This window comes from Rhinopithecus roxellana, chromosome 17 (genome assembly GCF_007565055.1).
Source record: "Rhinopithecus roxellana isolate Shanxi Qingling chromosome 17, ASM756505v1, whole genome shotgun sequence".
Classification (NCBI taxonomy): domain Eukaryota; kingdom Metazoa; phylum Chordata; class Mammalia; order Primates; family Cercopithecidae; genus Rhinopithecus; species Rhinopithecus roxellana.
This window is the reverse complement of record NC_044565.1, coordinates 2,110,157-2,127,374: the sequence shown is the minus strand read 5'-3', so window position 1 is coordinate 2,127,374 and position 17,218 is coordinate 2,110,157. Positions and strand designations below refer to the sequence as shown.

At 37.6% G+C, this 17,218-nt stretch overlaps 1 protein-coding gene across 1 annotated transcript in view; it reads right to left on the bottom strand.

Annotated features, from left to right (window-relative positions):
• Positions 1-17,218, bottom strand: part of LOC104672449 (X-linked retinitis pigmentosa GTPase regulator-like) — a 54,841-nt gene that overhangs the window by 9,739 nt on the left and 27,884 nt on the right. Inside the window, 7 exon segments of the mRNA XM_030921253.1 lie at positions 1,541-1,603; positions 2,013-2,104; positions 7,551-7,713; positions 9,222-9,254; positions 9,256-9,411; positions 11,834-11,958; positions 15,210-15,365. Coding sequence (XP_030777113.1) covers positions 1,541-1,603; positions 2,013-2,104; positions 7,551-7,713; positions 9,222-9,254; positions 9,256-9,411; positions 11,834-11,958; positions 15,210-15,365 — 788 coding nt within the window.

The window sequence follows — 17,218 nt, the reverse complement described above, 5'->3', positions numbered from 1 at the left end:
GCTCACACCTGTAATCTCAGCACTTTAAGAGGCCAAAGCGGGTGGATCAAAAAAAAAAAAAAAAGTCATGATTCTTCTAAGAGCCCTAAGAGAGGAAGGCCCGGTTGCCAGAACTGATTTCTATTTTTTTTTTTTTTTTTTTTTTTTGAGACAGAGTCTCACTCTGTCACCCAGGCTGGAGTGCACTGGCCGGATCTCAGCTCACTGCAAGCTCCGCCTCCCGGGTTTAAGCCATTCTCCTGCCTCAGCCTCCCGAGTAGCTGGGGCTACAGGCGCCCGCCACCTCGCCCGGCTAGTCTTTTGTATTTTTTAGTAGTGACGAGGTTTCACCGTGTTAGCCAGGAGGGTCTCGATCTCCTGACCTCGTGATCTGCCCGTCTCGGCCTCCCAAAGTGCTGGGATTACAGGCTTGAGCCACCGCGCCCGACCTCAGAACTGATTTCTAAAGGCACATGCCTTTCTTTCCCTAGTACAATAAAGCAGCCCAGAAGAGGGAAAGCCTGGAGTCTAAGGGAAGAGGAAGGAAAGAAACAAGAAAGGTGTCTGCTTGGAAGTATAGTCAGTCAAAAATCAGTCAATATTCATTGAGCTCCTACAACTGTGTTCGAACAGCTCTCCCATATTCAAAGGAATGCTGTTATTCACCATGCCTTTCAGTATTATAGATAGAACGAATGAGGACTAGCTCTAAATTTTAACAATTTAGCATGATTCTCCTGCACTTCAGTGACTTCAATTTTAAGAGTTTTAAACTTGAAAACATGTCAGACACTACAAATAGAAATTAAATTTTTTTTGTAGTCTTCTTCCCTCAATTTACATTTCTCCAATTTATTTTCCTAATCCTCAAATCCCTCATTCATTCATTGCACTAGTCCTTAAAGCCAGGAAGAGCAAAGGATTTCAGGGCAGGCCTTTATCTCTCTATGGTTGTGAAAATCACAGCCTATTCCCTTCTTTTGCTATTTGTTACTCATTAAAAGTCTCTCTTTCCTACCCATGAATAGTCTCTAATTTCCAAATGTTTAATCTTATTTTTATGCTGTCAATTTCTTGATAAATTAAAGCCCAACCAAATGTTCGGAAAGGTTATCAAAGATTTTCACGAAAATCACAAAATGGTAAAGCTAAAGAAGGTATTAATATCATTCAGTAAAGTCAGCATAGTAATTCATTCAAAGTCATACTCAACCAAAGTCAGAGAGCCACTCTATCAATAAATGGTAGTCTTTTCCTACACATAAGAACTGCAATCATAACCTATGGCTTGACAGAAGGAAAAGTATGGCTAGTATAACTTAAGTTAGTGATCCCAAAGAGCAAATTTCAGCAATAAAATGCTTCCACTCTTGTTTCTTTACAGAAAATACATAACATCAGAACAAGGCAAAATGGAGGTTATCTACATTGTATCCCTCTGTCTTTTAAATTCTAAAGTAAGTAAATGCTTACGTTTCTTGTGTTCTTTCCAAAAACCATCCAAAAAATTAACTTAAACTGCTCTTACCAACAATAATGAAAATAAATCTCCATATTACACCTTTTGTTTCTGAACTGGTGATAATTTTAATGACTTTTCATTGGAATTCAGGCTCATGTGTGTCTGAAACATAAAAAATATATATTATAAAAAGAATACAGTATATACACTATGTATTTGTACTATATATAGTACAAATTTTATATATATATATTTTATGTATATGTGTACAACATATATAGTACAAATTTTATATATACGTGTTACACACACACATATATATATATATAAAATGAAGGGAAAACAGTAATAGAATCTACTCTCAATTGCCATACTAATAATGTGAGGATCCATACAAATTTTATTATATGTGAATTATACCTCAATATAGTTGGTTAAAAATAACAAACAAAATAAGAAATAAGAAAGTGATTTTCATGTATATAAGAGTATAGGAAGTATGCACACATTCACATACACAATGAACTAAAATTCAAACTCATATTTAGATAAACAGATAGGAAATCATTACCATATTCAAGATATCAGTAGTTTCTCCAAGGCTTTCTACGGTTGAAGAATTATCTATCTCTGCTTCTTTGGTCATTTCATCTAGAAAATAATCTGAATGATTAAATGGGAAAAAGGAAATCCAGATTTCAACAGAAAAGTGAAAGGCAACTGGAGAGAAAACAAAAATTATTCTATAATATAAAGTGTAGGTATAATTTTACTAAAAGTCCTTTAGCCTCATGCCAGGGAAACTGAATTCATTCACAGTGACACAGGTTTTAAAATCTTTGTGAAAGTTTAAAAATGTTGACACCAATTAGATTACAATTGTTTCATTCATATGAACAGGCAAACACTATTCCTTTGCGATAAATAACTACCCAGGTATCGAGCACTGTAATAGCTAGTTCTAAGAAGAGCCCCAACGACCTACATCCTCCTGGTGTTCATCCTCTTGTGTAGTTCCCTTGCACATTATACCAGGTTGGTCTGTATGTGCACAGCCAGTAAAATAAAGCAGACGTACCCGTGATAGCATTATAGCTTCTGTTTTGGTTATACACATGTATGCACCCTTGTGCTCGCTCTCTTGCTCTCTCTCTCTCCCCCTCCACCCCTGGCTACACACGTGTACTCTCTCTCTTTCTCTCTAATCACTTGCTCTGTAGGAGTCCATGTTGTGAGCATCTCAAGGAAGTGAGGCCTCCTGCCAATGGCCATGTGAATGAGCTTGGAAGTGGATCTTCCAGTCTCAGTCAAGCCTTCAGATAACTGCAACCCCATCTGACAGTGTGACTGCAACCCTATGAAAGAACCTGGGCCAGAACCACCAGCTAAGCTCCTGCTAGACTCCTGATTCTCAGAAACTGTGTGAAATAATAAATGCTTTTTGTTTTAACCTGCCAAGTTGTAGAGTCATTTTTAAAATGTAGCAACAGATAACTAGTATAAACACCTAGAACCTTTCACAGAAAACTGCAAGGTTATTACATCATAAAGTAGATAATTAAAAGTCATAGGCTCTACTTGACTTTACATGTTTCTCAATTTCTCACTATGCCTTCATTGATCACTGATACATTTGGAAGCAGCTCCTTAATGAAGTCTTCACTTAAAAATGACAGTCCACACTGATCCCTCCCCTTTTTAAATCCACTGAATTGAACGAAATAATAATTTGGTATTTATTCCATGTGCGGTAATATGCAGAATAGCAACCTAAGTAATTGCTAATTCTTTTTTATTTTTTATCTATATTTAAGGTATAAAACAGATGTTTTGATATACATATAGTAATAAGTTCATTAAGTATTAGCAATTACAATTTTGTTGTTTGTTGTTAAAAAATTGTAACTGCCATGAAGTTATAGTCTATGAGAAATTACATCCGTATGTTGGGAAGCAGGAAAAGTTTCACTATGGAGGTACATAGAAGGATAAGTAGAATTCTGAGAGGCAGAGATGGAGGTGTAAGGGGAAGACAATGAAGCCCATTCCTAATAAAGCAGCAGAACAGTAGTCTGAGCAAATGAGCAGAGGAAAGAAGCTTGTCTTGAAGGCTTACCAAGTGCCAGAAATATATGCTTTTATATATGTTACACTGACCCTATGACAACAAGGAAAGTTAAGTATTATATACTCATTTTGTAAATGAAGAAATTAAGTTTCAGTGACTGTTGGTGTCCAGTGTCAATCTTAAGTCTGTCTGACTCCACAGCCCTTGTTCTTTCCACTAAGTTAGACTGAAGAGATCAGTCTGATCAAAATTAAGAATCAGCAAATTTTTCCCTAAAAGGCCATATAGTAAACATCTTAGGATTCCTGGGCCATATAGTCTCTGTCCTAACTAACCTATGACATTGTAGCAGAAAGCAGCCACAGACAATACATAAAGGAATGGGTATGGCTGGGTTCCAATAAAATTTCATTTGTAAAAACAAGTGGCCAGCTAGATTTGGCCCAAGAGCTATTGTTTGTAGACTACCATAATACATTACTACCATAAAACTACCTATTACCAAATGAAGATTGTAAGGAAAAGACTATTGAGAGACAAAGCTAGAATTGGGAATTATATGGGCAAATTAACACTTATATTCATAAATATTAGGAATTCACTGAAGACACTGGAGTACGTGTAAACTGAATTGCACCTGAGGAAGATCAATGTGGAAAGTGTTATGCGGGATAGATTGGAGAGGGCAGAGAATATAGGTTTGGAAAATACATAGCAGATTATTTAAACTGATGGCCTTGCCTCAGATTTGACTGAGAAAACAGAAGTCATCATATCTGATCCACTTGATCTTCTCACCAACAAACATACACAACTACCTATATTTGTACCCAAGTTCTCATTTGCTGTTAAAATGTAGGATGTGTTTTTCCTGTTACCAAAGACCACTCTCTATGCCGGCCCCTCCTGTTTTGCAAGAGCTTTACAACTTTGGTTATACTTTCTCTCCTCTGTGCTATCTCCCTCTCCAGGACTACTGGCTCATTCATTACCACACAAATGTGCTCCAATATTTTCTATCGAGCCCACATCCCCCTCTAGCTGCCAGACCATTTCTCTGCTCCACTTCATCGGCAAATACACAAAGGAATTATCTGCTCATCTTATCTCCTCTTCAATTCCTCATTCCCCATTCATAACTGACTCGTAACACTCCGGCTTCTTCCCTGATTTTCCCCTAGAACTACTCTTGTCGAGGTCACCAGTAAACTCCATTATACCAAATCCACTGGATACTTCTTTGAGCTATCTTCCCTTGATCTTTGAGCAGTACTTTGCATTCACGACACTACACTGTCCTAATTTCCCACCTCCTGCCTTACTGGCTGACAAAGCTGACGAAGGCTTCTTTGCCGGCTCTTCCTTCTCTACCTCTCAAATGTTAGATGTTCTTAGGGCTACATTCTGGGCCCTCTTCTGACTCGACTCTCTAGCAGGTGATTTCACCAACATCCATGGATTTTATTATTATTTTAAATAGAGAGAGGGGGTCTTGCTGTGTTGCCCAGGCTGGTCTCAAACTCCTAACTTCAAGCAATCCTCCCACCTCAGCCTCTCAAAATACTGGGATTATAGGCATAAGTTACCATGCCCATCTCTTTTAAATACCATCTCTATGCTGATGGCTTGCAAATTTATATTTCTAGTCCAGGGCTCTCTTCTAAACTTTAGGCTTGTGTTTCAACAATCAGCTTGATATTTCTACTTGGATGCCTCACAGATATCCAAGGCTTGGTTCTTAATTTTATTCCTCAAACGTGTCAAGCTTCCTCTTGCTTAGGAATCATCCTTGATTCCTCACTTTAATTCACACCTATGTGTGGTGCATTAATAAGTTTAGCAAGTCCGGTTGGTTTTTATGTCTATAATGTATTTCACATCGTCCCTCTTCTCTTTTTCTTTTCTCCATCTACGCTGCAAACACCTTGGTCCATACACTATCATCTCTTGCAAAGGGCTCACAAGTACTCTTCCTATTTCTAGTCTGGCCTCTGCATAATCTATATGGAGGTAGAAGTGATCATAATCATCTTAAAGTGGAAATAGGATTGGAACACATTAGTCTACTGCTTAAAATCTTTTAATGACTTTCTATTGCACTTAAGAAAAACATTCATATCAAGTAGATCCTCATGGCCTATAAAACCATAAATAATTTTTCACTGTCTCTTTCTCCAATACTGCTTTGTCTTACCCTTTCCCTCACTTTCTAGCCCTACTGGTTGTCTTTTTCTTCTTAACTGCCTCCAAACCTTTGCCTATATTATTTTCTTTGCCTGAAATACATCTATTCTCCTTGTGTAGCCATCCCTTTCTTATCCTTTAGCTTAAATGACACCTCCTTAGTAAGACGTATCCTGACATACTTTTCCTCCATTATAAAGACTGAAGTCTGTGAATGATTTAGAAAATGTCACAGTATATGTTAGACACAATTTTCAAAATAAGTTTTATTAAGAAGAGAGTGTTAGCAGTCACAAGAAGACAAGAAGAGATGGCATTTCCTTTTGATCTAGCTACAAAATCATGCATATTTTCACATTCAAATCTCTGGGACTGAGAAACAATTTTCTCTAAACCATAAATGTCTTTTTTCCTTGTACACACTACATACTGCTTGTCAGAATCTACTACTTTTTCCATGTCCAGGGCTGAAGAGTACAATTAGACACTGATTCTTATTTCAAAAGAAAACATACAAAAGTTGTGGGTCAGGTGCAATAAATCAGCTCATTACCAAGGTCCTAGTTAGATATAATATCCCATTCCCACAGCCCACAGTTCTTAGCTGAGTTCCCAATCCTATAATACCTCAACCCTTTGCCTAGCTTCCGGATCTCAAAGATACACAAATTATCTGTTCCTAGACCCTGATTCTTAGTCCCTGATGACAGGTTTATCTTCTTCATTTCAAATCTACTGCTTACTTTCTGATCTGCTAGTCCTGGTTTCTTGTCTTACCCCTATCAAATAGAGAAATATGTTGGCTATTACAAATAAAACTGCTATGAATCTTCAAAAAAAAAAAATGTTTTGAAACTTACAGTAATTTTCAGAAAAGGAATGTATCCTTCAAAAATTATTTGTCATTTACTTTAAAAAATATATGTGTCATTGGAACAATAATTTTAAAACACATGAGAATCCCTAAATTGAATTAAGAGAGAATATTCCCTCTTTAGACATCCTGCAGTAACATACAGACACTCCTAAGATACACAAATATCTGTAAAGAAAATTACTTAGAATAGGTATAGAATAGTGAAAGAGCTGGGATTACAACTTAAAACATGAAATCTGTATCTAACAGGTAGTGAGGTAAAGGTATTAACATTAATCATAACAACATTTACTGAGGTGTTTCTAGAGGTGCTGGGCTCAATGCTAATTATTTTATATGCCTGAACTCACTGAATCCTCTCAATCACTCTCTGAAGTCAGTATTATTAAATCAATTGCAAAGACAAGGAAACTGAGGCTTAGAGAGGTTACGTAACTTTCCCAAAGTCAGTCACACAGCTAGTAAATGTCAAAACTGGCATTTGACCCCAGATCAATTTAACTCCATATTCCATGCTCTTAACCATTATGTTATACTGCCTAAATACAGAATTTCACATAGATCCAGAAGACCTGCATTCAAATTCTGACCACTTCATTTATAAGCTGAGTGACCTTGAGCAAGTCACTTGATCTCTTCAAGTCTTGCTTTTCTCATCTCTGAAATGAGGACTGTAACTCCCTCCTAAGTTCATCGAGTGGTTTCAGGGTTTAAAGGGGATACAGTTAAGGAAGGTAGTATGACTGTTACCCACTGCTCTATAAAGACATGCTGCTGTGGTTACATGGCAGTCTTGGGGCACTGATGATGCGTTCTATTTGTAAGGATATTCCTGGAGTTGAGTTCAAATGAGGGATGTTAGGCTCTAACCAGGGAGAGAACAATTTATATAACTGGAGAAAACATCTTAAGATAAACATAAAAACAACAGGAGTAAAAGGCACATTTACCCTGAGAGCAGACAGAGTAGCAAATGTTACCTGGTTCCTCTGGGTGCATGAGGTCCTGTTCAGATAAGACGCTCTCTAGGTGACTCTCAGAACAACGTGGAAAGACCAAATTGGGGGGAAAACAAGCAGAAAGGCCAAGAGTCCCTTCTATTGGAGGTAGTGTTCTCATCACTGAAACAGAATCTGGAGACCTCTCCTTTAAAATAAGCAGGTTAAACAAACTATTAAATGATGTTATATATTTAATCTTGATATAAACCTTCCTAAAAGTTACAAAAATATTTAAGAGAAAGAGTTCAAAGTATGCCAACACTCCACAGCATTTACTTCTTAATAATTCCCAAAGGCTCAAAAACATTTTGTTCTGTTGTCTCTGTATCTTAGTTGCTCTAAATTTCAATTTGGAAGCTTTATTTTTCACATAATGGGGGAAAAGTGTGTGTGCATTTTCTCCACACTCCCTAAGAAACAAAATATTACTTAGAAGATGTAAATTAACAACAACTACAAAACACTGATGGGGTATTTCTCAACTTTTCCATATATGCTTTTTCAAACAAAACACCAGATTTAACCTTTCTACTTCAAAAGAAATATGTTGGCTATTACAAATAAAACTGCTAGGAACCTTCAAAAAAACATGTTTTGAAACTTATAGTAATTTTCAAAAAAGGAATGTCACCTTCAAAAATTATTTACCATTTACTTTAAAAAGCATATGTGCCATTGGGGCCGGGCTTGATGGCTCACACCTGTAATCCCAGCATGCTAGGAGACCGAGGCTGCTGGATCACTTGAAATCAGGAGTTCGAGACCAGCCTTGCCAGCATGGTGAAACCCCGTCTCTCCTAAAAATACAAAAAAATTAGCCGGGCATGGTGGCGCGCGCCTGTAGTCCCAGCTACTCAGGTGGCTGAGGCAGGAGAATTGCTTGAACCCAGGAGGTGGAGGTTTCAGTGAGCCAAGATTGCGCAACTGCACCCCAGCCTGGGCAACAGAGTGAGACTCTATCTCAAAACACACACACACACACACACACACATATATATGTATGTCATTGGAACAACAATTTTAAAACACAGAAGAAAAATCTCTAAATTTAATTAAGAGGGAATATTTCCTCTCTCTAATTGAAGTCCTTATTCCTTTGTTTTCCCATTTCATTGTTTATAGTATACAATCTTCCACTGCTCATGAGGCTTAACTGAAAGACAAAAGAATGTAGCATTATATAAGGTAAGTTCTACAGAGTTCCGAACAAAGTAACATTGTACCTATAGTCAACGATACTGCATTGCACACTTAAAAATCTGTTAAGTGGGTATATTTGTTGTATTTTTACTACCATAATAAAAAAAAGCATGTAACAAGGTGAAAGTCAAGCCACATGCAGTTGAAAAAATAATTCAGCATTCAATGTGAGGTGATAAAATAGGACTATAAAAGGATGCTTTTATAGCACCAGTCTATATGCAAAGGTTTTCTATAATTTAAATTTTCTAATTTGTGTCTTTAAAAAAAGCATTAAGCTTTTCTGAATTTTTCTGAATTAACTCTATAAGTTTGTAAGCACTCAACTCTAATAATTTTATTTAGCAAATTTATCTGAGAAGACCCTTTGACTTAAAAAGAAGACACATTTTTTTCTTCTAGTTTTCTTTGCAGTGCTAGATAATACTATTATACAGAATAGGCCACCACTGTACCCTCTCTTCACCGCATACGTGCTGATAAGAGTTCTCTGCAGTACATTTCCTGAGGTTAAACTGCCATACGGCAGAAAAGTCGCCACAGATAAGCAAGTATCACTTATTTCATCGAATTCAATTTCTTTTGCCACACTACGATGAGGAGCAGCAAAAACTACCATGTGACATCCACCACAAGCAACCTGCAGCATAAATCCACAGAAACGCTAATCAACATTGGCTTCAAACACAAACGAGTTTTTAACAGTTATCAGCTGTAAGACATTTACTTAGTGGTAGGCTTCCCAGACAGACTGACTTGGTGAATCTGTCTATACGTATGTGTGTGTACAACGAGAATGTGTATACAATATGTATAAAATAAGTACACAATTATTTTATACTTGGCCGGGCGTGGTGGCTCAAGCCTATAATCCCAGCACTTTGGGAGGCCAAGGTGGACAGATCATGAGGTCAGGAGATCGAGACCATCCTGGCTAACACGGTGAAACTCCGTCTCTACTAAAAATACAAAAAATTAGCCGGGTGTGGTGGCGGGTGCCTGTAGTCCCAGCTACCTGGGAAGCTGAGGCAGGAGAACGGTGTGAACCCAGGAGGCGGAGGTTGCAGTGAGCCAAGATTGCACCACTGCACTCCAGCCTGGGTGACAGAGCAAGACTCCGTCTCAAAAAAAAAAAAAAAAAAAAGTACATAATTACCATACATATTGTTTAAACACTGTGATTGAAAATTAGAACAAGTTTAATCCACCATTTAACTTTCAATTTAAAATAATATAGAGAAAAAATACTTGGCAGATTACATTTCTCCTTACAGTTAAAAATGTTATTTTAATCTGGGAGAGACATTAAAAACGTGAAAAATTGCTCAGAGAAGTTCCACTGGAAGAATTTTTTTTTTTTAAAGTATAAATCAGTCTCTTGGGCTAATTATGTCTCTAAGTCCTCTTCATATGAACATTTTCTAAGTTTAATGCTTAAAAGTAAATCCTTAGAGGAAAATAAATGCAGGTATGCATGATGACAGAACAATAAAAAATGAAATCAGCATTCAAAGAATTTTGAGAAATAAGTCATTTTCAAGAAAATGCTTAAAAAAACCCATAGTGCAGTATTTTCTGTACATAGGTTCTAGATACTTTATAATGTTCTATTTTTCCTTCATAACACATTAAATTTTAAAATTTATATATATTTTTGTATATCCCTTTTAAAAATTGTAAGACTATAATGAATAAGTCCTCAATGAATGAGGGCATGGTTATTTCATTCATCACTGTATACAGTACTTTGTATTTCTTTTTTTCTTTCTTTTTTTTTTTTTTTGAGATGGAGTTTTACTGTTGTCGCCCAGGCTGGAGTGCAATGACACAATCTCGGCTCACTGCAACCTCTGCCTCCTGGATTCAAGCAATTATCTTGCCTCAGGATCCCAATAAGCTGGGATTACAGGCGTCTGCCACTATGCCCAGCTAATTTTTGTATTTTTAGTACAGACGGGGTTTCGCCATGTTAGCCAGGCTGGTCTTGAACTCTGGACCTCAGGTGATCTGCCCACCTTGGCCTCCCAAAGTGCTAGGATTACAGGCATGAGCCAGCGCACCTGACCAGTACTTTGTATTTCTTATACTTAGCATACTATCTTACCCATAGTAGGCTTTCATTAAATGACTATCAAATCAATAAATCAAAGTGTTCCATATTATGAGACACTGAGTCTTTGAAGGACAAATTTCAATATTATTAAGTCAACAGAATTTTCAAAAGTCAAAACTTAACTGGCAAAAATATTAAGAAACAACACAGGTATGATGCATGATGGTGATGTGACACCGAAATAATACATCCTTAACCTACGAAAATTTAGCCAAAAAACCGTATCTTCAAAACTCTTTATTTTTTATTTTTTTTTGAGACAGGGTCTCACTGTCACCTGGTCTGGAGTGCAGTGACACGACCTCAGCTCACTGCAACCTCCACCTTCTGGGTTCAAGCAATTCTCATGCCTCAGCCTCCCGAGTAGCTGGGATTACAGGCGTGTGCCACCACACCTGGCTAATTTTTGTATTTTTAGTAGAGACGGGGTTTCACCATGTTGGCCAAGCTGTTCTTAAATTCCTCATCTCAGGTGATCCGCCTACTGTGGCCTCCCAAAGTGCTGGGATTACAGGAGTGAGCCACCGTGTCCCACCAAAACTCTTTGTTTATTATCAGACTTTCTGTTGAGCAGGATTTGAGAGTCTAACATTTAATTCAGCAAATATTTACTAAAGACTACTGTGAGCAAGGTACTCTGCTGGGTGCTACACAAGATACAAAGCTTGCAGGCATGGCACAGTCCCAGCTTTCAACAGATATATGAGAACGAAGCAGAACAGTCAAGATTTCAGCAAAAAGGAAGATGCTAAAAGGAGGACAATTAGGAGCAACACATTTTCTGACTGGCATAATGTCTGACATTTGGCTTTTAGGAAACAAGTATATTTATTAGATATATCTATGATACTCTTCCATACAAACATAAAAGTACTTATTTTCTATGAAATACTGAAAGATTCAAAAACAATAATACGAAAATATAAACAGGGAAATGTGATAGCCTTACCAATTTAACTATAAACCTCAAAAAATTAGAGCACAAAGTAGGAATGAAGTGATTGGTAAAATTCTCCAGTCCAAGTCCTAACTTTCCGTGGCGACCATCTCCAAAAGTATACATAAGGCCGATACCTAAAATGCAAAAATAATGAAGAGAATTATAAAAGTGTTATTTGTATGGATCTATTTGTAAACAGATAAATATGTTAACTCATACTGCAATTATAATTATCCCCCTCAAATTCTGCATTGAATTTACTCTATTGATCTTTCCACACTCTCTATGGTCTCTGTGGTCCTTCATGTAACATCAGGCAACAAATATTCTGAGAATAAATCAATTAACCTTGGTGGTTTGTGAAGCTGATGATCCGCCATGCAAGGCAGTGTGTGGAGCAGCAGCAGTACAGCATGCGAGCTTGAGATACACATCATATATTCCAAGGGAAGGAGAAGGAGATGCTTGTATTCTGACCCCTACATCCCAACACAGTCTATTTTCCTTTTTCCTGAGGTCATTGATAGATCAGAGTTTCTCAACTTTGGCATTATTGACATTTGGGGCCAGATAATTCATGGTCGTGTGGGTCTGTCCTGTGCACTGTAGGATGTTCAGCAGCATCCTTGGCCTCTACCCACTAAATGCCAGTAGGACAACTCCACTCTGCAGCCATGACCATTAAAAAATGTCTCCAAACGTTGTCATGTGACTTGGGGAGTGGGATGTGCATAAAATCTCTACAACTGGCTTAGCGTAACTAATCTGGCTCCTGGGCTGTGGAATACTGTTGAAGTAAATGCCATAAGCCAACAATGCTAACTAATTCCTATACCAAAACTTAGGTCCCCTCTGAAACTGGGCCCACAACGATGATGATTAATCTTGTCACTTCTCGCCAGTTAGCCCTTTTGCTTACTGACATAGCAGCTATTACGAACCTTCACACTCCTTTCTTCAAGCCACTCCTTCATACCCTCCATCTCAACTGGGGTAAGTGCCAGGGAAGCAGAAGTAAGGGGGCGGTTAATATGGTGCAAAGCAGGGGAATTTTCCTCTAGTCTGGGGATTAGGGAAGGCTTTCAAAGGGAAACCTAAAGGATGAGTAAGGTTTAGCGGCACAAAGAAGGGAGCAAAAAATCTTCAGGCAGTCAGCAGTACATAGAAAGCCTCTGAATCAAGAGCAAACATGGCTTGGGCAAGAAACTGAAGGGCAACTAATATGCCTGGAGCACCAGAGTGGTAGGAGATGAGTCTGAAGAGGTGAAAAGGGAGTGTCCTATTAGTTCAGATGAAGAACTTTTGAACTTTTAATCTTAAGGACATTAAGAAGGAAAATGAATGGTTTTAAGCTGGGAAACAATTGGGTTACCTTTGGGGACCTCTGATTTAAGATGGCAAAAGTGACTGCATACTAAGCAAATCCAAGAGAACTGACTGAAAGATCATTAGAAATCATAATATAATTCAGTAAGGTGGCAAGTATAAAAATAAATTTACAAAAATAAGTGGATTCCCTGTAAATAAGTGATAGTCAGTGTTTGGACTCTTTATTTATTTATTTTCTGAGATGGAGTCTCGCTCTGTTACCCAGGCTGGAGTACAGTGGCACGATCTCGGCTCACTGCAACCTCTGCCTCCTGGGTTCAAGTGATTCTCCTGTCTTAGCCTCAATAGCTGGGATTACAGGCACGCGCTGCCACGCTGGCTAATTTTTGTATTTTTTTTTTTTTTAGTAGAGATGGGGTTTCACCATGTTGACCAGGCTGTAGACTCTTATAATTCTTACTATTAAGTATTTATGTCCTTCTTTTATATATACTCCTTATCATCTTTATCCCTTCTTCCTCCTTCTTTTCAACCTGATTTCTTTACCCAATTGTTTTTTTAAAGGTTTGCCTTTTAAATTTGATTGTCTTTTGCCTGAAAAAAAATAAACCCTGATCCAAGCTGCCTGATGGCACTTCCAACTTCAGAGAGCTTTTAAAAATATGAGCCACTGGCTATAATGGGGAACTGGCAAGGCCTTGCAGATAACCCACTACGTACTTCTCATTAGTCCTGGAGGAAAAAAAAAAAAAATTCCACACCACTTGCTCTCTAGGGACGACTGATGAACACAAAGGCAAACAAAGTTAATGTTCAATGATTTGTGCTGTAACTCTTTTTATCAGGAGTAAAGGTACTATGAAAATTTAACTAAATAATCAAATTGTATGTTAGATGACAGATTAAAAACTATGTATTTACTATCAGTGGCAGTTTAGAGTTGATGAAAAATGACAGTAAGGACAGAGAAAGTGACACTAGGACCCTATAGTTAAGGAATACACATCAACAACTCTTAGTGGATGACGCATGAATAATACTTTTCATATTCTATATAATGCTATTTCATGATATGTTCTCAAGAGCATTGATACTTGATAATGGGCAGGTCATCCTCTCTGAAAGGTTCTTTGGGGAAGAAGGAACAGTGTATCTTGCATTTGCTGATTCCTAGTTTCCCTACCCAGATACCATTAGATGAGCGGTAGCTTTTTCAGGAGCTTTTTCATAGCAGGAGCTTTTCAGAAAGAAGGGAAAAAAGTAGAAATGCTAAAACATGGATTATGTCAATATACTAGATGATTTCTGACTTTCCGATGATTGACTCCATTTTTAGACAGAAATAGTGAAATTATACACCCTTTTGTTACAAAGCATTGAAAACTGTGGACTATATCCATTACCTACATATATGTGACTGAATCATTTAGGGGAGAATCTTTACGGGTCCTACATTATTAGCAGCACATAGTTTTGAGGCTGAGAAGTGGGCTCAAAGGAACATTTCCCTGCATGAAGGAGATACCACAGAGTGGAAGAAGGTATCCACTTAGTGGTCTCTGAGGGGCCTTTCTCTCTAACACTGTGGAAAGAGAAGGAAAGGAGTCATTCCTGAAAACGCCTCCAGGTGGCAAAAACATAAGAATCGACTCGGCCTGAATGCAGCTCTGTCAGACTGAATAGGAAGAATGTTTTAAAATAAGTCTCTGCTTGTGGGATTTTTCCTTTTGGCCTGAGCAGAGTTAAGAGCCTTCAAACTGATATAATTTCAAAAAGATTCCTGTTTTCTGCCAAAGAATAATACTATAGTCTAACTTCTGACATCAGCAGGCTATTGTGAGGTTCTAAATCTTGGGATCATTTACATGTGCTCTAAATTGAATTAAAATAATAAAAAGCTCACAACTTTATACTTTGGAATAGTAAACATAGAATTCCATTTTTCTCAGTCATTAATTCCTTTACTTAAGTTAGATACATTCATTTCATATATAATTTATTTTGTAATAAAATATACCCCGTTCTATAAACATATAACAGAAATTCTAATCCATACCTGTTATCAAACCTGTGTGATTTTCTCCACAAGAAATATAACTTACTGTATGATCCCTAATATCCTCAATGACTTTGGGTTCTGAAGTTTCAAAAAGAAAAGTGCCAAGACCCAGCTGACCAAATTGTCCCAGGCCAAACGTATACACAGCATTCTCTGAAATGAAAGGGGCAAATACAAGAGAAGGATTATGGAAGCAGACACTGTTACCATCATATCTGGAAAAATTGTGACATTCAATCTTTTATAGTGAAGGTTAAGTGCCTCTAGGGGAAAAAAAAACCCCATTTAAGAATATTTAACATTGAAGAATAAATCTTTCAATGACGAAGGAAGAGAAAAATGAAAAGGTATATAATTATAAAAATTATGACATGGGTATGATTTTATCTTTTATACATAAACATAAAAGTTAGGTAAGTAACAGGTATGATACAAGGCACGTAAGTCAGGTAACTCCATGAAACGTCCCCATAATTACATCGGCTCAAAAAGTACCAACTATCGGCCGGTAGCTCACGCCTGTAATCCCAGCACCTTGGGAGGCCAAGGCGGGTGGATTGCTTGAGGCCAGGCTCGAGACTGGCCTGGCCAACATGGTGAAAGCCCATCTCTACTAAAATTACAAAAATTAGTTGGGCATGATGGCACGCATCTGTAATTCCAGCTACGTCGGGAGGCTGAGGCACAAGAATCGCTTGAACCCAGGAGGCAGAGGTTGCAGTGGGCCAAGATTGCAAGATTGCACCACTGCACTGCAGCCTGGGTGATAGAGTGACACTCCATCTCAAAAAATAAAAAAGAAAGTACCAACTGTCATTAAGCTAATTCACTATGTCAAATAAAAAGTGAACAGTGTCTCCTACAGAAAAACGTCTTCCTTTTAAAAGTAGTTTACCCATCACCTAAGGTCAGGAGTTGGAGAAGAGTCTGGGCAACGTGGTGAAACCCTGTCTCTACTAAAAATACAAAAATTAGCCGGGCGTGGTGGTGTACACCTGTAATCCCAGCTACTAGGGAGGCTGAGGCAGGAGAATCGCTTGAACCCAGGAGGTGGAGTGAGCCGAGATCACGCCACTGCACTCCAGCCTGGGCAACAGAGCAAGACTCCACCTCAAAAATAAAATAAAACAAAATACAAGTAGTTTAATAATCTATTTTATAAAACCCAATTTCAGAGAACTGTCTTGAGAATTAAAACTGATAGTACATATGCTACATTTATTCACAAGTAAAGTTTCTTTACTAGGAAATGCAACTATAATAGGAGGGGAAAAGCTTTTCTTCATATTGATATTTTGAAGTGATTCCAAAGGACTTCCAGTAACTCATTAAATATTATGTCATATGTTTTCTAGAAATGAAAAAGTACAAAAACAGGATACAAGAGTGGTGATGAAAGGGTCCTTTTAGAGACATCATGCTCCTGGCTGCTGCGTTAGGATGCGCAGTGTCGATTACATTAGTCACTTCTCCTTAGTACACTGAGTTTAGTACACTGAGTTTCTCCTATCACAGGAGGAAGGGTAAGAGCTTGGTATTCATGCCAGAACCCAAACCTCCATTATTACTAGCTGTGGCAAGCAGGTGAGTTACTTAGATTCTCTGATGTTATAATCCCTATCAAATAGAGCTGCTGACAGGATTAAAAGAGAAAACATTCAGGCAGATTTGAAAACATAATATGACATTCTGTTGTAAAGAACATTTTTCTAAAAAGTAATCAACTCATTCTATCAATAGGGGTTACAAATGAAAACATAACTGTCTATGGTCATGTGGTTTTACAATTTCTTCTAATAAAAATGTTTGCTTCATAAATAAGACAAATAGATATTACTCCTTAAAGAAAATATGCTGTATTAAGGATATGAAGCCATACTGAGGCAATGGCAAAACAGATCTTTATTTTAATATTAAAAAACCATCTTAGTTTAATTCATAATCACATGGCATATTTCCAGTTCTACATGTTCAGCTTAACAGTAGAATACTGGGTAAATTAAAAC